General features: G+C 40.2%; 2 protein-coding genes and 1 long non-coding RNA gene across 3 annotated transcripts; 2 read left to right on the forward strand and 1 right to left on the reverse strand.

The window, feature by feature from the left end:
* Positions 1-8427: 8427 nt before the first annotated feature.
* On the reverse strand, positions 8428-12507 carry LOC148184567 (uncharacterized). The gene is made up of 3 exons (XR_015772285.1): positions 11572-12507; positions 10741-10787; positions 8428-8681 (listed from the first exon to the last, which is right to left on the reverse strand). It is a non-coding gene; the product is annotated as an uncharacterized LOC148184567 (long non-coding RNA).
* A 40-nt stretch (positions 12508-12547) lies between these two features.
* Positions 12548-20565, forward strand: SNRPB2 (small nuclear ribonucleoprotein polypeptide B2). Its single transcript, XM_005525424.3, has 7 exons — positions 12548-12628; positions 12900-12987; positions 14791-14963; positions 16656-16796; positions 18010-18060; positions 19579-19667; positions 20180-20565. The coding sequence occupies exons 2-7, from the start codon at positions 12924-12926 to the stop codon at positions 20337-20339; spliced, it is 678 nt and encodes a 225-aa protein (XP_005525481.1). The 5' UTR covers positions 12548-12628; positions 12900-12923; the 3' UTR covers positions 20340-20565.
* Positions 20566-22581: 2016 nt separating this feature from the next.
* OTOR (otoraplin) lies at positions 22582-25269 on the forward strand. The gene is given in 4 exon segments (XM_088053898.1): positions 22582-22702; positions 23124-23269; positions 23843-23953; positions 25243-25269. Coding segments are annotated over 4 exon segments (405 nt in total).
* Positions 25270-26599: the final 1330 nt, after the last annotated feature.

Below are 26599 nucleotides of genomic sequence, written 5' to 3' on the forward strand. Positions count from 1 at the left end.
GCATTTGGAAATCTAAGACTTTCTTTACAGCGTCTTATTGTTCATAGAGCTGATGGTAAGCTGCCAGTAAGTGCTGCAGACATCCCCACTGGGCAGACCTCTTTCCTCAGGTAGCATTGGTGTTGCCAAATCTCTTCTCTTGAAGTCCTCCTGCTGGGGAAACCTGTCTCTGTTTTCCTATCAGTCTGTGTTTTCAAGGGGATGTGTGCCCTTTCATCCAGGACATAGTGTAGTCCCTCCCTGTCCAGAGAGTGGGTTCCTCAGATCCTCAGTGATGCCATGAGCTATTTGAGTCTACCGTGCCCACCCACTTCCCTGACTTCCAGCCCAGCAATGCTGCTTTAAGCAAGCTAAGCTTCCTACCCACCTCCACGCCAAAGTTTTCCAAGGCTGTAGCAGACATCAGCTCCAGCCTCCTATTGAGCTCACAGATACAGAATCATTTCCATCTCAGCAGCACCCCCAGATGTCTGTGGTTTTCATCAGGGACCCCAGCACATCATTTCAAGATTTTCACAATGGAGGGCTGTTCTAAGTGAGATTTTTTTACAAAGAAGGGAAGGAAAGAACTAGGCAATTTAATACAGCTCAGTAGGTAAGTGTTGGTTTTATTACACTGCAATGTATCTCATGCATGAGGATTCAGAAGTATTGAATTCAAATGCACAGTGTAAATCACATCACTTACACTGCATTAGTATGCTGATTCCAATAAAACTATACAAAAAATAACCCAGTTTGAAAGCAAAAGGAAAGGAATGCAAGTGTTCTTGCACAACAATAAATCAAACCAGCTAGCTGCAATTCTTCCCAGCAAAGAGTTGCAGTGTGGACAGATGTTACTGCCACCATTTAATACTAATAAAAGGACAACCCCAGCAACCTAAACTAATTTTAAGCTGTCGTGAATGAAGACACAGACCCTCTTGCTTCCAAAGAGAATCAAGTTTATTACCATCATGCAAGGCCTTATATACTATATTGTTGCCATTTGGTTCAATAAACTGTATTAGTTAGCATTGGTTTGACATTAGTAGTAGTTATGCTAAGGCTTGGTAGGCCACATGTAACCTGCAGATGAACTATACGGCAGATATTGCAATGTAAGCAGTGTAACTAGGAGATAATCTAGGAATGTACTCTTGGCAAAATTTAAATGTCAGAGAGATAATCGTACCAGGTAGTGAGAGAGAATTAAGAAATTATGATGATGAAGAAATCGTGTAGAAAACATATAAAAACCCTGTGATTTTTCTGTGAAATGGGGCTCTGTCTTTGGACCACAGGCTCCCGGGCCCTCAATAAAGCACCGCATAAACGTCTTCGGTTGTTTGTGTTTTCTTCGGATCGGGGCAAACAGTTTTCTGGCGACCGCGGCAGGACTCCGAAGGTGGCCTGGGGCCGGTTCGCGTTCTGATCCACTCCACGCCGGCACCGAGTGATTCTCGGGGAGTCATCGGTTCGTGCCCGACCCCCGCACCTGACGGACGACTGCAAAAGGTAAGCCCGAAGGTGCTTTATTTTTTTTCTGGTTTGGGTGCCTGCTCATAAGACGAGGCGGCGATCCTCGCAGGGTTGGGCTAAGACGTCTGGTTGGTCTGGGAAGCCTAGGCGCCGGCTGTCAGACGCGGCGAAAGCTGCGCAGGTCCGGCACTTGCCCCTCGCGGCGTCGAGAAGCGGCAAGTTGGATTGGTCTGGTATTTATTTGGTATTTATTTGGTATTTAGTCCTTTTTGTTTGTTTGTTTTGGATATAATTGTTGGTTGAATTTGTTGCTGCTAAAAAGGAAACTACCTCAGTATTGAAGTGATTGTTGTGTGAGTGTGTGGTATGATTGATTTTGTTGGACTGTTAATATTGATTGTGGTTTTATTGTTTTATATATTGCTGCATATTGGTTGTTGCTATTGGTTACCGAGTTTTTGGTACGGCTGTGAGTAAGGTTTAAAATGCCATTTAAGACACTTAAGTTTATGGTTCAGTCTAATAAAGGTATCCCAGAAAATACCCCACTGGGATGTTTACTGAAGAGGTGGAAAAGTGAAAGGTTTTTCCAGGAGATGAGTAAGGATAAAATGATTGACTATTGTAATCATTGGTAGCCCGAATATAAGCAAGAAGGACCGTTATGTCCAGAGAATGGTACTGGGGATTTTGCCACCATAAATTCGTTAATGCGCTATCTGGAGGAAAATGAAAAATGGGATGAAATACAGTATTTAGACTTGTCTCATTTACTGCACCGTAAAAAGGAATGGCAGACTGAGTGTGGAATAATGGTATTAAAGATGAAAGAATTTAAGTGCGGGGGTTGTAAAGAAGGATCTAAATGTGTTCAGTGCTTAGCCTTAACCTTTTGACCAGAGGAGGATTTGTCTTTTATGGTGTCACCCGGTGCGCTTCCTGCTTCACCCCCCCCCCGCTCCTGCTGTCTCAACCCCTCCTGCTGTCTCGCCTCTTCCCTCTGTCTCACCCCATTCCTCTTTCTTTGTATCCACCGTTACCAGAAACCAGCACTGAGGATGAGGATGAGGAGGAAAAAGTAGCAAATTTAACGGCAGTACCGGGGAATGTTAAGAAAGTTGTTATCCGACCTAAAACCCCTTCCCCTGTTACTCCCCAGAATCGGCGAAATACTCTGCTTGCGGCACGAACTAGACAGGGACGTAAAAATTACGGGGAATCCCAGCTTATTGCCCCTTTAAGGGAAGCTATGGGACCCCAAGGAGAGAAAGTGCTTGTGAAAGTGCCTTTCTCCCCAGGAGATCTGGTGATTTGGAAGCAGTCAGCAGGCTGTTACCGAGAGAATCCGGAGAGGGTGGCCCGGGTGGTCAAAATGATAATTAAAACCCAGAATCCAGATTGGAATGACATGCAGGTTTTGTTAGACACTTTGATGGATTTTACCGAAAAGGAGATGATGTTACAGGCAATGAAAGAGCGTGCTCGAGAGGTAATTAGGCTGCGTTGTACAGTAAAAACAGTAAATGACTTAGTTCCGAGCGATGATCCAGGGTGGGATCCAAACAGGGTCGGAGGAATGGAATCCATCAAGATGTACCAGGAGTTGTTAGTAGAAGGAATCAGGACTGGGATGCCTAAGACGCTAAATTGGTCGAAAACTGTATTCTGTCAGGCAGGATAAGAATGAATCTCCCTCGGCGTTTTTTAGAAAGACTTAAAGAAACTGCTAGACGCTTCACTGATTTGGAAATTGACAGTGAAGCAGGGAAATTGCAGCTTGCTTTAATCTTTTTGGGTCAAACACAGGAAGATATTCGGAAAAAACTGCAGAGATTAGAAGGACAAGATACTCGGGACCTGGATAAAATGCTAGAAGTGGCTTGGAAAGTTTATAATAACAGGGAGAAAGAAACAGGCCAAGAAACAGCAGGCGAACATACTAGCTATAATGCAGCAAGCCAGTGAAAGGGGGGGAGGCAGAGGTGGTTTCGGGCGCGGTCGTGGTTCTGGACGCGGCAGGGCAGGATTCCAGAATGTTTAAATTTGGAGGACGGGGGATGGCCCTCCTAGTCCCCAGCAAGGAGAGATTGCTCCCAATCAATGTGCGTTCTGTCGTCAGATAGGACACTGGAAGAATGAGTGCCCAGTGAATGAAAGCTGGATTGGGAGGAATGCCAGTGAATGCACCAACAGGTTATCCTGTGAATCCAGTAGTAAGTGGCGCCCAAGCATTTGTATTGGGAAATTATCAGAATCAAAGCTGACTAGAACAGGACTTAAGGGTCAGGATTGATATTGATGGGAAAGAACAAGAGTTTATCGTGGATACGGGGGCAACGCATTCAGTTTTAAACAAAAGGTTAGGACCTATCAGCGATACTACCATACAGGTAGTGGGGGCAACGGGACAATTAGAAGAGAGACCCTTTTTGCAACCATTAAATTTGAGATTTGGAGGAAAAGAATTAGATCATCAGTTTTTTGTACATGCCTAATTGCCCAAGCCATTGCTTGGCAGAGAGATTTGTTGTCATCATTAATGTCAGAATCATATTCGAAAATGGGAGGGTAAAATTAGAGGTTCCGGGAGAGGAAATTGCTAAATTGTTTGTAATAAAAGAAATTGATCCCTCTCCTATTCCTATTGAAGTAGATCAAGCTGTAGTACCTTGGGTATGGGAGACTGGGAATCCAGGAAAATCAAAAGCTGCTCAGCCGGTGGTAGTAGAATTAAAAGAAGGAGCTCAGCCAGTGAGAATAAAACAATACCCAATCAAGTTAGAAGCTAAACAGGGTGTTGCTCCTTTGATAACTCAGCTTTTAGCACAAGGAATTTTGCAAGAATGTGAATCAGACTTTAACACTCCTATTTTTCCAGTTAGAAAACCCAATGGTAAGTATCGGCTAGTGCAGGATTTGAGAGCAATTAATAACATTACTAAAGACATTCACCCAGTGGTTGCCAATCCGTATACTTTATTAACATCTGTGTCAGAAACATTTAAATGGTTCTCTGTTATTGATTTGAAAGATGCTTTCTTCTGCATCCCTCTGGCATTGGAAAGCAGGAAATATTTTGCCTTTGAATGGGAGAGTCCTGATACTGGAAGAAAGAGACAAGCTCACCTGGTCTCGACTGCCGCAAGGATTCAAAAACAGCCCTACAATATTTGGAAATCAACTGGCGAAGGAATTGGAAGAATGGAAGACTGCTGAGGTAAGAGAGTTACCTTCCTCTTATGTCATTCTCCAGTATGTGGATGATATCTTTTTAGCGACAGCAGAAAAAGGAATGTGTCTGAAATTGACTATTGCTCTGTTGAATATGCTGGGCCAAGCTGGCTACCGAGTGTCAAAAGAAAAAGCACAGCTGATAAAAGAAAGTGTAATATATTTGGGATGTGAAAATCACCCAAGGCCAGAGACGGTTGGGAGTCAATCGAGTGGAAGCTATTTGTGCTATTCCCCTTCCCAGGAACCATCAAGAACTAAGGTCCTTTTTAGGAATGGTAGGGTGGTGCAGGCTGTGGATTCTGAATTTTGGACTTCTAGCTAAACCATTATATGAAGCGTTGAAAGAACCGCAGTTGAGTGGAATCGACAGAGGAAAAAGGCCTTTGAAGACTTGAAACAGGCATTGAAAGAAGCTCCGGCATTAGGCCTTCCAGATTTAAAACAAGGACTTTCAGTTGTATGTGAATGAGAGACAGAAAATTGGCACTGGGAGTGCAAACTCAGAGACTTGGTTCCTGGATACGCCCGGTAGGGTATTTCTCGAAGCACCTAGATACAGTAAGTGCTGGTTGGCCGTCATGCTTGCGGGCAGTTACGGCCACAGTGATCCTCATCCAGGAAGCCAGAAAATTGACTTTGGTAAGGAAAAAAGAGGTATTTGTCCCTCACATGGTACAGGCAGGCTTGGAACAAAAAGGGGGGCACTGGCTTTCATCCAGCAGAATGCTGCAATACCAAGCAATTCTGAGAGAACAGGATGATGTAGATCTAAAAAATGACTAATCATGTTAACCCAGCAGAATTTCTCCGCAGTGGGCAGGAAGAAGGAGAATTAGCACATGACTGCATGGAGGTGATTGAACAAGTGTATGCCAGCCGAATGGATTTGAAAGATGTTCCAATGGAAGATCCGGATTGGGAACTGTTCACTGACGGGTCCAGCTTTGTAGAAAACGGTACCAGGTATGCGGGATATGCAGTGGTAACAGTTACCACTGTAGTGGAAGCAAAAGCTTTGGCTCCTGGAACATCAGCTCAGCGAGCCGAGATCATTGGACTCACTAGAGCCCTAATGTTAAGTTCTGGAAAGAAAGTGAATATATGGACTGATTCTAAATATGCTTTTGGGGTTGTGCACATTCATGGCGCCTTGTGGAAAGAACGAGGGTTATTGAACTCCCAAGGAACTACTATCAAGTATAGAACTGAAATTCTAGCCTTGCTAGATGCAGTACACCAACCTAAAAAGGTTGCAATAATGCATGTGAGAGGTCACCAGAAGGAGGAAGGAAAAATATATCGGGGGAACAACTTAGCTGATGTCACAGCACGAGAAGGGGCCAAAGAAGGGTGGACTCAAATGGCCCTGATACCCACTAAGGTGAGTCCTGAAACTCCACATTTAACTCAGGAACCGAAGTATTCCCTGGATGATGAAAAATTAGCATCGCTGCTGAAAGCACAGAAGAATGCAACTGGATGGTATGTAACAATCATGGGACAAGTTGTAGTTCCCGCCCGAATTATGAAAGCCATCTTAGAGACGGAACATAATAAATGCCATTGGGGAGCAGAAGCGTTGGTAACATTTCTAAAAAGAGAAGTAATTTCTAACCAGATGTTAACATTGGCAAAACGGGTGAATGCCATGTGTTCAACTTGTTTGAAAAATAACCCAATAGTTAGGAAACAGATTCAGTTAGGGAAATTACGAGTAGGACCAGAACCAGGAGATTACTGGCAAGTAGATTTTTCAGAATTACCGAAAGCACAGAACTTTAAGTATCTTTTAGTGTATGTATGCACTTTTTCAGGATGACCTGAGGCCTTTCCTTGTCGCACCAATCAGGCAAAGGAAGTAGTCAAAACACTGTTGAAGGAAATTATTCCAAGATTTGGGGTACCGTTAGGACTGTCATCAGATAGAGGCCCACACTTTACAGCAGGAATAGTACAAGAGGTGGCCAGGATGTTAGACATATCTTGGGACTTACACACCCCTTGGCGACCTCAATCGAGTAGTCAGGTGGAGTGGATGAATCAAACAATTAAAGGATTTAAAGACATGAATTTGCAATTACAAGCCACATCCCGAATGACTTTACAGAACAGGATGGCACTAGATATGCTATTGTTAAAAGAGCGTGGTGTGTGTCAATATCTAAAAACGAAAATTGACCATTGCTGCATCCATATTCCAAATGTGACCATTGAAGTAGAAAAAGATATTTCTCAATTAGAAACGATTGAATCCAAAACAAGAGAAATTGAAAAAGAAGCACAACATAATTGGATCGGAGCTATATTTGAGTCCTTAGGACTTCAGGTTTCTGGATGGGTTTCGTCAATAGTACAGTACATTCTGTTATTTGTAGTTTTGTCATTAATCGTTTGGTTAGCCTATAAGTGTGTTCTAGGAGTCATTGAAAAAGAAACAAGACGCACCAGAAGAGTGATAAAAACCTTGACAAGAACCAATGAGATACGCCTCGATGAAAGACGTCGACCTCCTCCGAAGTATGAAGATGTCGTTGGGCAGGATAAGCCCAGCATTTGAAAGAACCAACGATAACTAAGAGTTGAGCATTCTTGCAGAAGATTGAAGAAGCCCAAAAGGGGGGGGAATTGTTGCCATTTGGTTCAATAAACTGTATTAGTTAGCATTGGTTTGACATTAGTAGTAGTTATGCTAAGGCTTGGTAGGCCACATGTAACCTGCAGATGAACTATACGGCAGATATTGCAATGTAAGCAGTGTAACTAGGAGATAATCTAGGAATGTACTCTTGGCAAAATTTAAATGTCAGAGAGATAATCGTACCAGGTAGTGAGAGAGAATTAAGAAATTATGATGATGAAGAAATCGTGTAGAAAACATATAAAAACCCTGTGATTTTTCTGTGAAATGGGGCTCTGTCTTTGGACGCTAGTCCACAGGCTCCCGGGCCCTCAATAAAGCACCGCATAAACGACTTCGGTTGTTTGTGTTTTCTTCGGATCGGGCAACAATATGACTATGTTAATAGTCATATACTATTAACTAAAATACTAAAAATAGTATTTTAACTATTAACTAATTATTTGTTATTTATTTATTATTTATTTATATAATATTTATTATTTATAATATTATTTATTTATATAATTATTTATTATTTATATATTATTTATTTATTATTTAGTTAATTATTTAATTAACTAAAATAGATAAAAATACTCTGGCTAAAATCATACTTGTTAGAATTCTTTGTTAACTAAATAAACACTGTCCACTTGTTCCTCTGACCAACCAGCATTCTGATGAAGCGTTGTCCAAGGGAAGCATACATGACTTCTTTCTGTCTTCATGCTAGCTGTGTTTCCCATAGAGCTTTTCATGAATTGTCAGAGAGCAAAGAGGAACAAAGTGAGCAAAGGCCTTCTACTTATTCTATGAGACTTTTCTTATCTCCCACATCAAGCCATCTGTATGAAACTAAGGACGCTAACCACATTTCAGCTCCTTCAGCATATTAGCATACCCAAAGTAAGGGAATCACCATGATGATAAATATAACAAATATGAGGAGTTGCATACTTGCCCCCTGAAATTTCAGATGAGCTTTTGCCACAGGGGACTGAGGCAGCAGTGTAATGCAAGAGATGCAAGAGATGCAAGGTTCCTGAAATTGTCAGCAGCAAAAAACTGGTCTGAGAGGGAACATCCTAAAGGAAAGCATAGTCTAGAAGTGCATTTTTTTCACACTTGATAAAACACAAAAATTAAATATACTTATTTGCCATTTATATATATATATGCATATGCTAGATATAACTAATTAACTACAAATGTAAATATCTAAAATTTAATTCCGGTTTACTAAAAAATGGTAATTTATTTATTTTAAACAATGCAACAGTTGTCTGTTTCCATACACTAGAAGTGGGTCCAAAGAAATAAATGCTTGTGCTTATTGTTTTCCTCAGTAAAGGAGAAGGGCAACCTGGTCAAGAGAACAAGCAACAGTTGTATTAGCCATGATATAATGATTTTCCTCTGAAACAGCAATACTAAATAATTCCTTATGCTAGTGTATTCTTCCCCTGGTTAGTGAAGCTCTCTTGACTAAATTACAGTCTGTCAAGCAGTGTATTAAATAATCAAGAGTATAAGCTGCCACTAATAAATGTCAGATGAATGTGTGGAGGTTCTTTTCTTTCAGATCAAGTAGCAATACACTCAAACATCTTTTTAGTGATTACGAAGCAGCCTTATTAAATGAAGTGCAGTACATTTTCCCCCTTCTGTATGGTGTTTTTGTTTGCCTCCCTGCCTACTACTGGGTGTTTTATTGTCCCCCAACCAGGGTCAGCCAGGTTCTTTCTCTGAGTGTTATTAACACTCAATTAATAACTCACAATTAATTCAGGTGGTTCAAGTGAAGCTTTGCCAAGCACATTGCCAAGCTCTTATCAATACTGAACTTGTCCTGCTATCCCATTGTCCATTCTCTCTGCTTTGTTAGTTTGCAGAGATCACATATGAAGAGCCTGCGGACAATGATCTGTAAATCCCTGTGGACTCCTCAGCTTTGGGCAACAGCAGCTAGTTCAACTGCTCAGCAAATCCTGATTTATAGGGAGCAATTCCTTCCCTTTCACACCTTCCAACTGAATATAGATCACAAAGTTGTTCACCCATCAAAGAACATTTTCTATCTTCAATGTGAGGCTTCATGTATATTGACTTTGCAAGTGCTCACAGAGCCAGTTTGTACTTGCTAGGAAATTTCCTTATTTCCTGTCACTTTGCTCATTGTCTTTGTCCATGCTGCAATGTTTAGTGATTTTGTATTACCTTCTCCCTGACACAGAACAGAGTAAAGGCCAGAGCAAAAGTACTGCAGTCAAATCCAGCCAGGTCACAAAACATTTGCAATTATGTTCCTTTCTAGCATGTGGGTTTAATTGAGATGAAAGTATTTCTATATAGTAATTTATTCTATATAGAATAAAAATAATATATATTCCATATAGTTCTATAGAGTAACTTTGCTTATCTCACCGTCTTCCTACAGGAAATAACAGCTGTGAAAACTGTGAAGCATCACCTTGTGTGGACCCAATCAAGGCCATCAGGGCACAAAGCTATCAAGCTTCCACCATACACAGCTCTTGGTTATTTACACCTCAGAGAATTTTGTTGAATTTAGAAAAGTAAGATGAAGAAAAAAAAGCCCTTGCTCTTTATTATAGGTTTCATAATAAACAGCAGCAATAGCAATGAAAGCCTGGGTTTCCCTTGACCTTAAGCAAAGGGCAGGATGGGAGAAATGGTGGCTGAAAAGATACTTTAAAGAACCCTGTGCCCTTTGATTTGTTTCTCCAGAGCTGTTTGGCAACCTCTGATGAAGCAGGTACCTGTCCAAGCTGAAAGTGTGTTCCCACACTTTGGTGATGAATCATAATTGGTTATTAAGGTGCTGCAGGTACTCTAAGAAATTTGAAGTAATTTTTACAGTACTTCAAGCATTCAGGGACTTTTAAATAAACAACATAAATGACCATTTTAGTTAATATAACAGCTCTGTACCTCTGTTTGGGGATCAAGGAAACAGAAGTAATTCAAATAAACCTTAGAGAAGTGAGGAGGAAGCCAACTTGAGGAATGAATGTCACTTTTATTGAACTGGCAGGCAGACATGAAATCCCATCTGAGGAGCTGGAAAGATGCATTTTCTTCTGCCTTATTGCATTCAAATTCTGGAAGAGTAAATCAGCTGTCCTTAAAGTGACTCTGAGCAAGTATAAGTGTGGCATGCTGTGCTGGATGAAATATAGAAGCCATGAATCCTTCCTTACTTTGTGTCAGGTTGACAGGGTTTTTTTTGTATTTGTTTTTTAGTGTCTTCTCTATGGACAGTCCTTCTCTTGAAGGACTTTATTTTAAAAAGTATTTATAAAATGTCAAGGTTTTTGATTCTGTGAGTCCAATTTCTTTATCTGCATTGACTCAATAACAAATAAGCAGTTTTGAACATTTATACTAAATTGTAAAGTTACCTGGACTGTAGTGCTGATGTAGGTATAAAACAGTACAGCCAGCCTTTCTGAAAAAGAATTTTAATGTCTTGTTCAGGCTTGGATTTCAAAGCTTTACTTCATCTTAACAACTAACTCTAAGACAATAAACAAAGAAAGATAAATACAACCCTAAAACTTGACCAGAACTGCTGCCTGTCATGTTCTGAATTTGTCACATGTATACATTCCATAAGGCATCCACTGGCACAGCACTTCCCACACCATGGTCTGCTGTAAGCAAGTGCAGAACATGCTGTTTTCTTCCCCCAGTGAATGACACCTCAGTCAACAGCTTATTTGCCTTTGGCTTTTATTTTTGACTCCCTTTAATCTATGTTTTTCTTTATATACTTCCTACATGCTCTGGAATCTGGAGTAATGTTTTTTTCCCAGAATTATTATTGAACCAAGAACTCCACCTAATATTCTTGCTTCTTTACAAAGCAATGGCCTGCCCCAAAATAATTTATAGCTTAAGCAAAAACTACTTCATTGATTATGAAGTAGTTCCCCTGAAAGAACTCCTTTTTTATATGTAAAATGTAGCAACTTCAAATTGTTTCTGAAAAACCCTGCCTAATAATTCATAGAAATGAAGGCATACAGCCTGCAAAATTATTCCAAAAATTCAAGGGCTGCAACCTCTGCCCTGTTTATTTGTTCTGAAGCAGCACTACTGCAGGGATTTTCAAAGTACCTTCAAGAAATTACATAAAAAAAAAATAGACTGCCTTTTGAATATTGGAATTTAAAAAGAAATATTGCCTACTGATTGTTTACAGACATTTTGAAGTTTCTGCATTCTCCTACCTCCAGCACTGCATCCAGCTCTGGGATCCCCAGCACAAGAAGGACTTGCAGGGACAGTCCAGGGAAGGGACACAAAGGTGGTTTGCAGGATGGAGGTCCTCTGCTAGGAGGAGAGACTGGGGGAATTGGGATTGTTTAGCTTGGGGGGGAGGAGGCTCTGGTGCAACCTAATTGTGGCCTTTCGGAAAGGGCCTAATTTATAAGGGGAGGTCTAATAAATAAGGCATCATAAATAAGGGGGACTCTGGAGAGCAATGGTTTACAAGGCTATGGAGTGACAGGACAAGGGGGGATGGATTCAGACTGAAAGAGAGCAGGTTGAGAACAGACATTGTGCAGAAATACTTCACCGTGAGGGTGGTGAGGTTCTGGCACAGTTGCCCAGAGAAGCTGTGCCATGGATGCTCACGGCTAGGATGGATCGGGCTTGGAGCAACCCAGTCTAGTTCAAGGTGTCCATGTCCACGGCAGGGTGGTTTTACTTCTTACAACCCGAGCCATTCCATGCTTCCCCGAGCTGCTGCTCTAGGTGCTGCGGAGACAAAAAACAAAACGAAACAACAACAACAACAAACCCCCAACAAACAAACAAAAACAAAAAACAAACAAACAAAAACAAAAACAAACAAACAACAAAAAAAACAAACCAAAAACCCCCCAAAAAACCAAAACAAAAAAACCCACCCCAAAACAAAACAAACAAAAACCCAAAACCAACCAAACAAAACAGCCCCAGAGGACAACCAACCGAACAAAAAAAAAAAAAAAAAAAAAAAAATCCCACCACACTTATCTTTACTTATCGTTCTATTAGGCTAGGACAGAGCCAAACCCTGAGGCAAGAAATACCCATTTCGACCGACTACAAACTTTTGTCCCTTATTATCCCTATCTGGTTTTTATCCCGTTTTGCCCCTCATCCCGCCGCTCCCCATCCGCGCTATCGGCGCTCGGCGCATCCACTGCTCTGGGAGCGGCTTTGCCGCCTGCGCTGCGTCCCGGCAGGGCGGGACGGGCAGGCTGCCATCGAGACCGGAGGACGGGCAGGAGAGGGGAGGTGAGGGGGGCCTGGGATCCACGGCCCAGGCGCCAGCATCCAGGGGGGTGCAAGGAGGGGCTGCCTCGGGGTTCTCTCTCTGCAGTTCCTGTCCCGCCGTTGCAGCCCTGGCCCGCTCGGAAAGGGAGGAGCGGGGCGGGTGTGCGGCCTGCGGGCGGGCAGACAGGCCGCCCCCAGGCTCGTGGTGCCGCTGCCCGGGGCCGTGAGGTGTCGCCGGCGTTGGCAGCGCTCCGGCCGCCGCTATCGCCTCCCCTGTGTGTTCTGCCCGCAGGCAACTTCATAGGTGCCGCCGAGAATGGACATCAGGCCGAACCACACCATCTACATCAACAACATCAACGACAAGATTAAGAAGGAAGGTAGGGATGGCTGCCGGTCTCCTCTGGAACGGGGAGGTTGTCCGGTGAGGCCTGGTCATGCAGTGCACGCGGCATTTGTCTTACAAAGGGGCTTTTAGGAGCTCCCGGAGGTCTCCGAGCGGGAGGCGGTCATGAGCAGAGTTCTAGGCAAAAGTCTCGAAATGAAACGGTAGCTAAAGCAAACAAACGCGCCTCCCACTAGATCAGGCTGCTCAGATCTCCCTGCAGGTCAGTCTTGAACATTTTCAGGGATCGGGAATCCTCAACATCTGTGGGCAACCTGTTCCTGTGCCTTACCACCCTAACAGTAAAAAATATTTTCCCAATATCACATCTAAGTCTCCTCTCAGTTTGAAGCTATTACTTCTCTTCCTGTCTCTCCAAGCCATTGTAAATAGTTTCTCTCCATCTTGTAGGCTGCCTTCAGGTACTGGAAGGCAACACTTAGATTACTCCTAAGCCTTCTCTTTTCCATGCTGAACAATCCCAAATCTCTCAGCCTTTCCTCATAGGAGAGGTGCTCTATCCCTCTAATCAACTTGGTGGCATCCTGGACTTGCATCAACAGGTCCATGTCCTTCTGTGCTGGATCCCAGATCTGGATGCAGCACTGCAGGTGGGATCTCACCTGACTGGGGCAGAATCCCATCCCTCGCAGGGCACTGCCCACCCTGCTTTGGATGCATGGCTGGTTTCTGGGCTGTGATTACACATGTGCAGCTCATGTCCAGCCCCTTCTCCACCATCACCCCAAGTCTTTCTCCCCAGTGATGCTATCCATCTGTCCATCCCCCAGCCTGGACTGATTGATGCTGGACGTTGCCCAGGTTTAACACCTTGCACTTGGTCTTGTTACATCTCATAGGATTACAATGGGTTAAGTATAGGGTATTAAAGTACCTGTTAAGATTACAAATTACTTCCTATTTTAATACAGGTGATAGGGTAATTTTTAGGGAAAGTGTTTTGAGAGAAAACCTTTTTTTTAATAAAAAAAACACCACACTATAGTTAGTCAGGAGCAGGTGGAGAAAGGGACAGTGGACTGGTATTACCAAATCTCAACAGCAATAAGGAAGAGGCAGCATTCTTACATTGCTAAAATATTTCAAATTTTGTGTTTTTGTGTTAGAATGATTACACAATACAGATTATTTATTTAGCTTGATTTGGATTGGACTAAGGTTTAATTTGGCATATATTCAGGTGTTTGTAAATAATTAAAGTAAATCCAATGCAGCTGTAAGCTGCAGTAGTCTCATACAAAAATAATTTGGATCCAGGATATGACAAAATACTTAATGTAAATGCGAAAATTGATTAAACGGTTACAACCAAAATTTCCAACTTCAATTAACCTTCAGGTAGTTGCTGTTTTGCTGCATTCTTGTTTTACATCACATCACTTTTACTGTTGCTTGTTTCAGTTTTGATTTTCTGATCGGTCCGAGATGGCTGTCATGCATCATACTTGATTGTGTGAGGGACTGTGTGTGTTTATACATGTATGAAAATATGATTTTACGTACCCTTATGTAACTGTGACTCCCTTGGAATGGTAGAATGGATGGCACTAGAATGTCTTCCCTAACTGAATCCTTGAGGTTTGAGACCAAATGTTGTACACCCTCTTATAAAACCTGAACAAATGAACTTGAGGTGATGCAATGGTTTTGACAAGCTCATGTACTCACTGTGTCAACTAAAGCTTGTAAAAAACATTGTTTCCAAAGATAGCAGACTCAGTAGAAGTGAAAATTTGTATGTAACCTGTTATAATTTGTTTTCTCCTTTGGTCCCCAGAGCTGAAGAGGTCCCTGTACGCGTTATTCTCACAGTTTGGCCATGTGGTCGACATTGTGGCTTTAAAGACCATGAAGATGAGAGGACAGGCGTTTGTTATATTTAAAGAACTTGGATCATCTACCAATGCTTTGAGGCAGCTACAGGGTTTTCCGTTTTATGGGAAACCAATGGTAAGTTACTGTGCTACCTTGTAAAGAAGAAAAATGCCCTGATGGTGTGATACAGTGTTTTACTACTTACACCTTGAGAATGAACAGTCATATGTAGTTGTTACCGAAGGATTCCTCAGTTAGGTCACATCTCGATGGGTACCTGCATTTGTGCAAGCTGGAGGGATGCTGAAGAGACTGCTGTTATAACACACACACTCTGAACTTAACGTTCAGATTTCTCAATGGGGGGGGGCTTTATGTTTTTCTATGCTGGGTTAAAGTTTTTAAGATCTTAAATACTTTCATTTTACTCATCATGTCTTCCATTGAACTGGTTAAATTAATTCTGTTTTATTATTGAAATTAGATTAGATTTCAGTTACTTTATGTAGAGTAACATAAACTACTCTTAGATTTGTAATGAATAGCTAGAATGTGATGCTTCCTTTTTGAGGTAACAGTGAGGAGGGTGAAGACCTCCAGTTTGCTTTCCAGACGTGACCAGTGATTTTTTTTTTAAATTGATGGCTAGTTCTGCTTGACTGTAGATCACCAAACCAAGCAGCTACTTCAGTATCACTAGAGTGAAACAAATACAGTGCTGGTTAATAGAACATGGTTTAGTAATGTACTTCATAACATGCAGGATAGCATAACTGACATGCCTTGTTCTTGCCTGCTTGGATAATTAGGCATCTCTTAATTCTGCAAGTGTTGGTGAGGTGTAATGATACATGCAAATGGCCTACGACTTCAGCAATGGGTGGGTACATTACTGCTGGCTCTCAGCTCATGGCTTTGAGCACTGAAGAGAGCAGCTGTGCTGCTGAGCCACAAGCTATTTGCCTTAGCACCTTCAGAATCTCTAATTAAATTCTTACCACAGAATTTTGCAAGCTCAGTCTGCCATTTATCCTTAAGGAGTTTTGTGCTCAGTACAACTCAATAAGAAATAAAAAGATTAAGGCTTCATAAGCTTTCAAATGTACTTCCCTCTTTGAACATTGCCTGCAGCCTGTGTACTTTAAGCACTAAACAAAAACATTAAAAAAAATCTTAAGCTGCTGTGTAGTTTTGTATTAAGGTAGTCTCTGATAGGAAAAACAATAGGATTGTGTGCATAAATAACAATGTTGCACACTGGTGTAGTTATACCTGCATCCGCTCAACCTTCAGCTGTGGGGGCTTTTGTCAAAAGAACAGCAGCATTTATGCAATCCTGTTGGGATTAAGGTGGATAACTGTCTTTTCTGTTTAAGAAGTTTGAGTTTTGCTGAATTTACATTTCTGCAGAGATCTGAGAAATCACTGTCAAATTTTATCTCCCCAAAATGGGATTGAAAACTCACAGTTTTAATGGAAGCTAGTGCCAGTTTTCTCAAATCTCCTCTGTGTAGCTCAAATGTATCTCTCTGTAGGTGCTACCTTGACAGATGTTAAGAGGATGTTGTTAGATAAATGGAGTTCTGATTTCAATGAGCTAAAGTTAGTAACTTCCATATTAGGGTGTTTTTTTTAGACTTCTGTAATTGTGTTCAGAAGTAACTATGAGAATTGGTTACTCTGTAAGTGTATCTACACTTTATAACAATGTTTTTAATATAAAAGGTTCCTGCAAAAATAAGTGCAAATACACAGTTAATGAAAGTGGTGCAAAATATTCAGTATTAACTGCAGAATATACTCTGTTTTCTTTTTTCTTTTAAAAAGCGTATTCAGTATGCAAAAACAGACTCTGATATAATCTCTAAAATGCGTGGGACTTTTGCTGATAAGGAAAAAAGGAAGGAAAAGAAGAAAGCCAAAACTCTGGAGCAGTCAGCAAACGCACCAAATAAAAAGGTTATCCAGGTAAGCTGCTTCTCTGTTTAGAAAAAATGAAAACAAAACAACACAAAACAAACAAAAAACCCCAAACCAAACCAAAAAATCAACAACAACAATAAAAATATCCCCACACAAAAGCTATTCTAAATAATTTTATAGGACTTGATGTTGTCTTTTTTATGTTTCAGTTTACTGAATTGGGGTCTGTTGATTATCTAGAGCTCTTGAGCATTTACTAGAAGTTGAAGGAGAGGAGGCTGGTTATGCAGTCCTTGCTGTTCCTTTTTTTTTTCCTCCTGCTATTACCAGATGAAAATATAGATGTAGGGCAAAGGTACAACAAACCAAAGTAGAAACTAGCCTCTTTTAAGAATAGGAAAAAAAGAAGAGTGTACTTACCTTTAGTACTGGCCTCAAGTGCTCAAGCTTTTCTCTTCTGTGTTTTAATGCCATGTTGCCCAATGAGGACAGAAGAATGGTAAATGAGAACAAGACAATTTATTCATTTACATTAGATATTAGATGTTGATGTTGGATTAACAGGAGTTAGGTTGGAATTTATCTCCACTAAGGGTTGGCTTGCCTAAAGTAACAACATTTAGGAGTTTTTGTGCTGAAGTATAGCAGAAAACATCAAGGCACCTGACCAGATCCACCCAGTTTTTATATTGGACATGATATTCTGTACTATGAAATATCCCTTTGTCCAGTTCTGGTCAGCTGTCCTGGCTCCCTCCTGGCTTCTTGGGCACCTGCTCACTAGCAGAGCATGGGAAACTGCAAGTCCTTGATGTGAACAAACACTACCTATCGACAACCAAAACATCCATTTGTTATCAGTGTTACTCTCATTCTGCATTCAAAACACACTGTACTAAGGAGAAAATTAATTCTGTCCCAGGTGAAGCCAGGAAACCTATCTAGGCCTTCATTTTCAGAACTACTTCCTCTCTGTCTATTAAATTAAATCCTGAAATGTGGAGAAATACTTCATTCAGCCATTAGATTGATCAGATAGTACTGACATTATTTCTTTTGATTGCCTGGTTTTGGAGCTAAACAAAATTCACATGCTTTGTTCCCTTTGAGAAGTATCTCATGGGCACAAAATGTTCCTTGTATTCCAGCTGAAAAAAACCCTTAACATATGTCTTGAATTGTACAGAAACATGGTGACATGTGCCTGTTTATTTCTAATGAAACTCCTCTGTAAAACTATTTTGTACTTATTTACTAGGGAGCAACACAGAATGCAGCCAATGCCCCAGGTACTACACCACAGAATCAGGTAATGTTTTTTATTTTTATCATTAAAAGCATTAATGTTTATATTCTCTATGAATAATAACTTGTTACATGTGGAAACTTGAGGAGCTTTGTTTTTGTCCTATGAGACATTTGTCTAACAGCTACATGACACAAAACAAAACAAATTAATTTCTTACTATATCTGGTTGTCAGGAAACGAGAATCTGCAGTTTCTCATTACTATACAGAAAACAGCACTATTACCAAATAATACTGGATTCTTAAATTTGGACTGTGCTTAGTATCAGTTGAAGGATTCTTAATTTTTTTTTTATTGCTAATAAATTCCCTTTAGCTTACTTTATTCTAGCAGCAGATAAGGAAAAGGATGACAACACAGGATGCCAAAATATCTGCCTGAAAGCTTTATTTCAGGAGTTTGGGGGTTCTCTGCTCACTTTTGCTTTTTCTCTCATAAGTGTCTTTATTTTCCAAAGAATTGTGTGGAGATGTAGGAACAACTCCCTGCACTTCATTCATCTTGTTTGCTCAGTGACCTTCTAAATGATTCATGTTAGAAGTGAAAGTGGTAAAGAGCCAGGATTTGCAGGAGAACAAGTACCATAGAAGAATATATTTGCTTGCCCTGCCCTGCATCTTTCTTGAGTATTGCCATTGCATACATAATCAACAGGGGAAGGGGTCTTGCTCCCTGGATTTTCAGGCACAATACATGTATATCAGTTTGCATCAAAGCACAACGCTGAGTGTTTGAGTATTTCTTTGAACTTCAGAAGTTTATTTTCTAATGGCACTACCTGGAATATTTCCAACAGTAGAAAGCGATTGTTCTGCTAAGGCTTTTTATTTGGTACTGCTTTGAGGATGGTTGAAGTTGGGATGTCCAGTTTGTTTTTATTTTTATAATGTACTCGATGATTTGAAGATACCAGTATCAGCAAATGACTACTCAGCCTTGTCTGTGGTGGGTGGCTACAAATTCATATTAGCAGGCAAATCTGTTAAAAAAACTAAAGCTCTAAATCTAAAGGATTTTCTAATTAAGAAATTTTGATTGAGCTCTGTAATAAAACCATGTGGGTTTTGTGAGTTTTGATTGCCCAGTCATATTCAGTATTTTGGTAGTACTGCAGGTAAACAGGGATTGGCTTCCCACTGCTTTCCAGAAAGATATGAGTCTTTTACATACCACTGCCATAAGGTGTCTTGGACAGCACTGCAGACACTGCTTTGGCATCTGGGTGCAGAGAGTGTTGCAGTGTCAGCTCTTGACTAGCTGAGTTTAAATGTGACATCTAAGACAGTATGGTATTGTGATTTTTGTGGAAGTAAGAACCTCTCCAAATTAATATATCTGTGTAAAAGTACGAAGGGGCTCTGTCTGCATATTGATAAAAGTGTGGTGAAGCCCAGATAGAATGTTATGAGCAAAACTAAAGAAATGTGAGTCTTGGTTCAAATAATCATGCAGAGAGATGCAAAGGAAATGTATGCAACTATGTATAGTCTTCTGAGCTTTGATCTTCTGTTGTTGCAGGTGCCTGACAACCCACCAAACTACATCCTTTTCCTTAATAATTTGCCTGAGGAAACAAATGAGATGATGCTGTCCATGTTATTTAATCAGTAAGTTTTGAACAGAAATGATTTCTCCTTTGAATTCTTCTGTAACCTGTGTGTCTTTTCTCAGTTGGCAAGCTCTTATTTTAGAAGAGTTTCTTTTGAAGGTATTTCAGTTGTTTGTGTTACTGCCAAGGCAACAGATGTCAGTTCTGATGACTTAGTCCAGAAAGCAAATCTCATCTTTTTTGTAGCTGGTTTTGATTGTGTAATTTATCTGCTATCAATTTGCATTGGATTTAATCTGGAGACTGTAATATTAAAGTCTTTAGGACGGCAGGAGCAGTTTTAAAACTAGTTAGATTGCTTCTCTATGTGTACAGCACTGATTAAACTGCTTCCACATAATATTCCTTAATTGAGGCATAGTTCTAAGGATAGAATGTGTAAAATCCTGCAATTTAAATCTTTCATTAGCAATAACTGTTGCACTAGTAGATGATTCTGGTAAAAAGCTACTGAAGAGAGATGTATTATTGAGCTAAGAAGTATTTGTTGACTCTCATCTTATTTTAAAGGTTTCCTGGATTCAAAGAAGTACGCTTAGTACCAGGGCGCCATGACATCGCATTCGTGGAGTTTGAGAATGAGAATCAAGCAGGGGCTGCTCGAGATGCTCTCCAAGGATTCAAGATCACTCCATCTCATGCCATGAAAATCACTTATGCGAAGAAATAACTATATTCTCCTGTAAAGGACTTGTGTGGATAGGTGTTTGTTTTTTAAACACTGATACTCCAGTCAGCTAGCGTGTTTGCTGTTCTCTGCAGAACACATAAGACTCAAATAGAATTGCCACAATGACCAGGCACACAGGATTTCCACAGATCACCTGGATAGTAACTTTTTCTGTTGAAATACTAATTTTTATAAAATAAAATATAAATACGCTGTTTTCAAGCCATGTTTTTTCCTCAAGTCTGTCTCATTATTCATTAGCCTTGCAGTGCTTTATTCAGTCTAAGAACTTCTAAGGTGAACCTTATTTCTCAGAAGTAAGTGCTAAAACTAGCTGTCTTTCCAGAGCAAAAAGTATGATCAGGAATGCTGAATGCCAGCATATTCAGAATAAATACAGTATTCAACCTCATTATCAAGGGGACAGCTGTTTTTTCACTTAGGAAATACAGCTTATCATTAATGGATTTTTTTCCCCAGGTATAGTTAGAAATTGATTACAGTTTGGCAGTAATGTGATTCAACTCAGTTTTGTCTTGTTGGCTGGCAGTAGAAGCAAGTTCCTAAAGGAAACATAAAAATTTCTGGTTTTTAGCCAGGCTTTTCCAAAATACATGTCCTAATGCTTCTGGGTTTCTCAGGTTTGATTTACTTTATTTTTTCTCATTTGTTAAAAGCTTCATAAGTTTTGTGTGGCACAAAATACACTGGATGTAGTGAAATAATCAGATATAGTATTGTGAGTTGTAACTGTTCCAAATATTTTGGAAAAAAAAATCACTTTAAAAAGTTGGAGTGTTTTGTATCTGCAACATGAGCCACCTTTTTTTGCACAAGATGTGGAAAATTGAAGTTTCACCTGCTCCCAGAGTACATTGCAAAACAATGCCTCTTTCACAGTCATCTCAATTACTGTCCTATCTCCATTTATGTATTTTTTCATTCTTTTTAAAGATTCAGTGTATGTGTGATTTCACAGGTATTCAAATACTTGCAAATGAAAATTGTTTCAATGTGCCCGTAACAGCAAAAACGAGAGTTACTCCATCATAACCTTGGATCTTTGCTCCTGCAGTCATAAATTTATAGGTAATAATTATTCTGTCATTTCATCCCACGAGTTTGTGTGCACATGACTACCATTGCTTTTCACCTTTATTCACGTAAAGGGTTTGGAGCGGTCTGCAAAGGAGGTTGGAGGAAGGAGTAATGGGCTGGAAGGCTGGAGGAGAATGTGGTGAAGTCAGCTGTCATTGGAAGGTGATGCTAGAAGTTGCATGATGCACTTTCTTTTAAAAGAGTGTGGGATTTTTGATGACAGCTGACAATTTCTGCTCTTCTCTCTGGGAACTGAAAGCTGGTGCAGCCAGCAGCTCTTCAGACCTCCTCATGAATCAGGAAACACTGCTTCACTGGAGTGCAATTCAGGAATTTCCAAACTTGCCCTTGGTTATTTCTAAGTGCTAATTCAGACCAGCCTGCTGTAGCCTGACAGCTGCGCTGTTGTAAAGAGGTTGTAAAGAGGACCTTGTAAGTCAGCCTGTGGCACTGTTTGGACCTGCAAACCCTCAGCAGAGTTCAGCTAGGTAAAGAGAAGTGAAATATCTGCTGTCCTGGCATGACCTCTGTGTTTTGCTCTGACTGCATCTCTCTGTGGAAGGGATCTTGCCTGTGCAAGTATGAAGTGCTTGAACTCTTAGATTTCAAATTTTAATTGCTGATTTGAAAAGCCTTTTTACTGCCTTGGAGCTCCCTAATCATTTGTTTACATTGCATCCATCTGCTATTGTGCCAGTAGGACCTTTCTGTGGACAGGAAGAGGGGAATCTGGCACTGAGGGTTTTTGGTGCAGGGAAGATTGTACTTGTCAGTGAGCATTTGTGAAAATTAAGGACAGGAGGATTAAGAAGAATGTCATTTCATTTGCTTCTTACCAGGGTCTGACTTAATTTTCATTCTCAGACTTTCCTTGAAGTACTGTTCAGGCTATGGACAACTCTGGGAGGGCTTAGCATGTTTAAATAATACAGTTGCTGATAAAAACGTTAACACAGAATGGCTTTGGGACAGGATTCAGCTTTAGGAGTCGGCCCTGAGGTTTTCTCTCTGCCTATGGCTCCTCTGGTGAGATGGAATGTTGCCACAGCCCCTTCCTATTAGCCTGCTGTGTTTGTCCAGGTGTCTCCCTCTTCCATAAAAGATGGACCTGGCACACGCTCAGCAAGTGCTGCAGCAAAGAAAAATGACACAAAGTGTTTATTTGATGATCTTACTTTTGTATCTCAGATTAATGTTTCCTCTTGCAACTGGAATTTTTATGGAGAAGCTTACCAGCAAGTAGCTGTATACTGATGATGTACTGTGTAAGTAAATTTGCTTTAACTTTGAGGACAAAATAGTTTTAAAAATAATGGTGAGGGTGAAGGGAAAACTACTTTGCTTGCTTAGCTCTGTCATATATTTGTCTTGTCAAGTGGCTATGTAGAATGTCGCATGCAGTTTTACCAAAAAATGGGTTTTTTAAAGGGACATTTTTCACTTAAGTGAAAAATGTAGATAGGGCTTTTAACTTTCAGTGCTGAAATTGCTTCTGAAGCTGTTATTTTGGTTACTGGAGGATAGAAAAATGGCAGAACTAATTCTTGAAGACTTTAGCTGTTTCAAGATAACCTACTTTTATATGTAGGAATAGTTTTACTACAAGGCCACATGTATTTATATTTCTGTAAAAGTATGTATGTATTTGAATTCATCTAACTCATCCTTTTGTTCCTTTTCCCACAGACACCAATTCCCTTGCCAGAGCAGAAGAGAATTATAATGCTTCAGACTGCAGATTCATTAATATTAAGAAGGGCCAATTGATTTATGTTTACTCAAAACTAATGAATGAAAAAGACTCTGGAGAGTTCTGGCCTGCAAGTATAAGAGTTGATCCTTGTGTATATGAACAAACTAGAAGTAGATTAACACACATTGCTGTCAAGAAATGGATGATAACGCTGAGCTATTGTGGGGCTTAAAGCAGCAACTTAGTTTTAAAAGTGAATGTTTAAACTGGTTGAGGAGACTTGAAGGAGTTTAATATTCTTCTTTTTTTTAAGTGAAATATCTTCAATAGCTATATGGTAATTATGAAGTGAACCTTTACAGAATGGCTTCACAGTTTATTTCTGTGGCTGTTTATGAAAACAGTGGAAGAGAAAGCTTTTATCACAGGAGCCTTTTAAGTCTTAAATTTAAGGGAAGCAAATAAAAAGATTAGCTGTGTTTACAAAAAAGCACCAGATAAAATAAAAGCAGTATTCATTTACTCAAAAAATGTGTGCCTAGATCAGAACTTCTGTCAATGGTTTGTTTCATGTGCCAGCTGGTTGGAACCTAGGAAATGTGAAACCAGATTAAGAACACTAGTGGTAACTCCTTTTGACTAAGTGATAAACCAGCTCAAAGCAGATGAGGATTGTTTTAAGGTATCTAATTATACATCTCCTTGCTTGAAGGTTTATGGAGAACATTATGAAGGCCATATGGGGACAGCTGGTTATTTCCCTAGCAGTTTAGTGTCAGAACAACATGTCTATCAAGAAGCAAATAAGACTGTTCCTACAAGGGTAAGGAATTTACAAATGCCCAGCTGGCTGCATAATTGTACTTGGCTATGTAATGCTAATTTGCTGTAAAATTAAATCATTATTGTGGCAGTTGATTGTAGCATATCACAGATGCTCAGGAATCCAATCTTTGGGCCTTTATACAGGCAAATAACCTCAATAAAATCCCTAACATTGATACAACTGATACAGCAGACATTGTAAATGTTGCAATAAAGACTTGATCCTTTTTATTTGAATAGTATTCCTTTAAGGTCATGTAAGTTTTACCCAAAGCTTTCTTTTTTAGATATTACAGCCTGGATTTTGTGCTGTAAACTTCAGTGAAGTACTAATGCATTTAATTCTTTTAATTGTGTATATAGATAGACACTGTCATACAGAACTTGTGATTACTGTGAGACCATGCTTGCTTTCTCATTACAAAGCTAATGTTGCGTCAAAAAACTGAGTTAAGAGGGTTTTGGAAATACATTGGCATTCTGTGAGTAAGTGGGCTGCGTTTCTGAATGAAATCAGGTTTGTCCCTGATAATGCACAATAGTGCATTTTACTCCAAAAACATAGTATCTTTATTAAATCCCTGAAACCCTTCACAGAGGAGTGGAAGAGGAGGGTTCTTTCTCAGAGGCCAGCATGGTTTGGCTTACAACAGTTACTGGTAGCTTCTTTCTGTGCTTAAAACCAAATGGAATGTTAGGTTTAAAGTACTTGCCTTCATCCATCTCAATATTTTTAGCTGTATTCTGTTTTGGAGTGTATGGAAAAATACAATTAGCATTTCAACCTTGAAATCATACCTAGAGCTTTCAGTCCTAGGTCCAGATTATTAGATGGGTTTCATTAACACAGTGAAAATAAATGAAAGAAAGAATTTTGTGTCATGTTAATAGCTGCAAGGATTTGCACCAGACAAGCTTTATTTGAAGAAATACACATCTTGGTTAAATGGTTGGTTTTCTTGACACTACATTAGGTTATTCTGAATTTAGCCCAGAAGTGTTGCAGAAATTGATCAGTCAAAGAGCTTGAAAGAACTACTACAATACATTTTAAGTTCTTTTCTCAGTCCTAAAACAGCAAGTCTGCTGTATGGCAAGCTGAACTGGAAGTAGAGGTATGTTAAGGCAATGTCTTAGCCTGAAGGCTGAGTCATTGTCCAGAATGGGACATTGTTGGGCTGCAATGCTGAGCTTTAATTGGAAAGTCAGTGACATAGGCTTCTGTAAAGCCAGTGACACAGACTTCCAGTCCTTTCACCCTCCCTTCTACGCATTCTTGCTCTGCAGGAACATTGCAATGAAAACAACGGGTGATACAGAGACATCTACTGATCTCAGCTTATTTTGCAAATGTGACTTTAAGGATCAGACTCTTTGTTCACATTTAAAATAGTTTATAGCACATCTTGAGCTATCTGTGCTCTGCCTCCTCCAGAGATATCCCTTAAAGGAGCTGTTTCAGATAGAGTTAGTGTTGCACCACAGCCTTCCATCTGCAAATCAAGATTCAGTTTCTTGCTCACAGCTCTGTGACTTTCTTCCAAGCCAGTGGCAATGTTTTTGCCTTGCTTTCATGGCCTTGCACTTGCAAAGCCCAATATTGGTGTAAGATGGGCTCTCTTTGGAAGGGGTTGCCATTTGAATGAGGAGCTTGTATGAGCTATGGGTACTTCGTATACATGTGGATACTATATGTGGACAGCAAAACAACAACTTCCATTGCAGGATGCATACACCAGAGAGCAGGTACACATATATTATCCTTTTCAATGTTGCACAAAGGGCAGTGTTTGGTGTCTCACAGAAAAACAGCTTACTAGTACTTCTTTGGCAGCAATCATGATAAAATGTGGGCAGTGTTTTTATTCCTCTTTGCCTTTTCCCTGGCTACCAGCAGAGAGCCTATTCAAAATGACCTCTTATGTACAAGGAAATAACTCAGCAAGCTTGAAGGGGGTATCAGAGTCTGCCTTTGCTACTTAAAAATCTGAGGAAAGTAAGATAAGGGTTGACTTTGTGGTATTCATAAAGCATCTGGCTGTGAAGGAACACTGTAGTGGCAAAGCCTCTTGTCTCCTGAATTCAGTCTCTAATGGTCTACTGTTGGATGGTCTCCAATCCAGTGCAGCTGTATAGCACCTTTTGTCTGCACAGTGTCACAGGTACTTGTGTAAAAACTGTCATCACCTAAACACTGATGACCTATGCTGCAGTCTGAAAACCTTTTGGGCAGGATCACGTTTTTAAATTGTATAGAGCATGGTAACTCTATCCATTAGTCTGCCAGGATGTTATACAAGGAATGGAGCAATTCTTGATGTCTTTGTCCGTGGCGTATCTGATGGCAATCACTAACTGCGTGAATGCTCTACTGAAAAGGCATGTGAGTAGATTCTCTTTGCACAAGGGATGGTGTGTGTGCTCAGAAGAGTGGAGATGCTGAGTCTGACATGATCTTCTTACTCTAGAGAAGATGCACTACATGCCCCAATTATCATTTATTCACGTGAATTGAATCAGTGCTTTGTTTTTTTCAGAATGGTTAACTTAAAATTCCCATTGCTAATGCTGATTACTACAAGAGGAAAGATGAGACTCTCTTGCATCTAGAGAAAAGTCTGTTTCTACCCTTTACATATGTAGG

This window comes from Pseudopodoces humilis, chromosome 3, assembly GCF_049639895.1.
Source record: "Pseudopodoces humilis isolate 2021_Gansu_Grassland_sample_001 chromosome 3, ASM4963989v1, whole genome shotgun sequence".
Lineage (NCBI taxonomy): Eukaryota > Metazoa > Chordata > Aves > Passeriformes > Paridae > Pseudopodoces > Pseudopodoces humilis.

Excerpts from the sequence above, each read along its gene's own strand:
- SNRPB2 (XM_005525424.3), top strand. The coding sequence starts at position 12,924 with ATGGACATCAGGCCGAACCACACCATCTACATCAACAACATCAACGAC. Across the intron at positions 18,061-19,578 it reads GTACTACACCACAGAATCAG|GTGCCTGACAACCCACCAAA; the intron begins GTAATGTTTTTT and ends CTGTTGTTGCAG. Across the intron at positions 19,668-20,179 it reads CTGTCCATGTTATTTAATCA|GTTTCCTGGATTCAAAGAAG; the intron begins GTAAGTTTTGAA and ends CTTATTTTAAAG.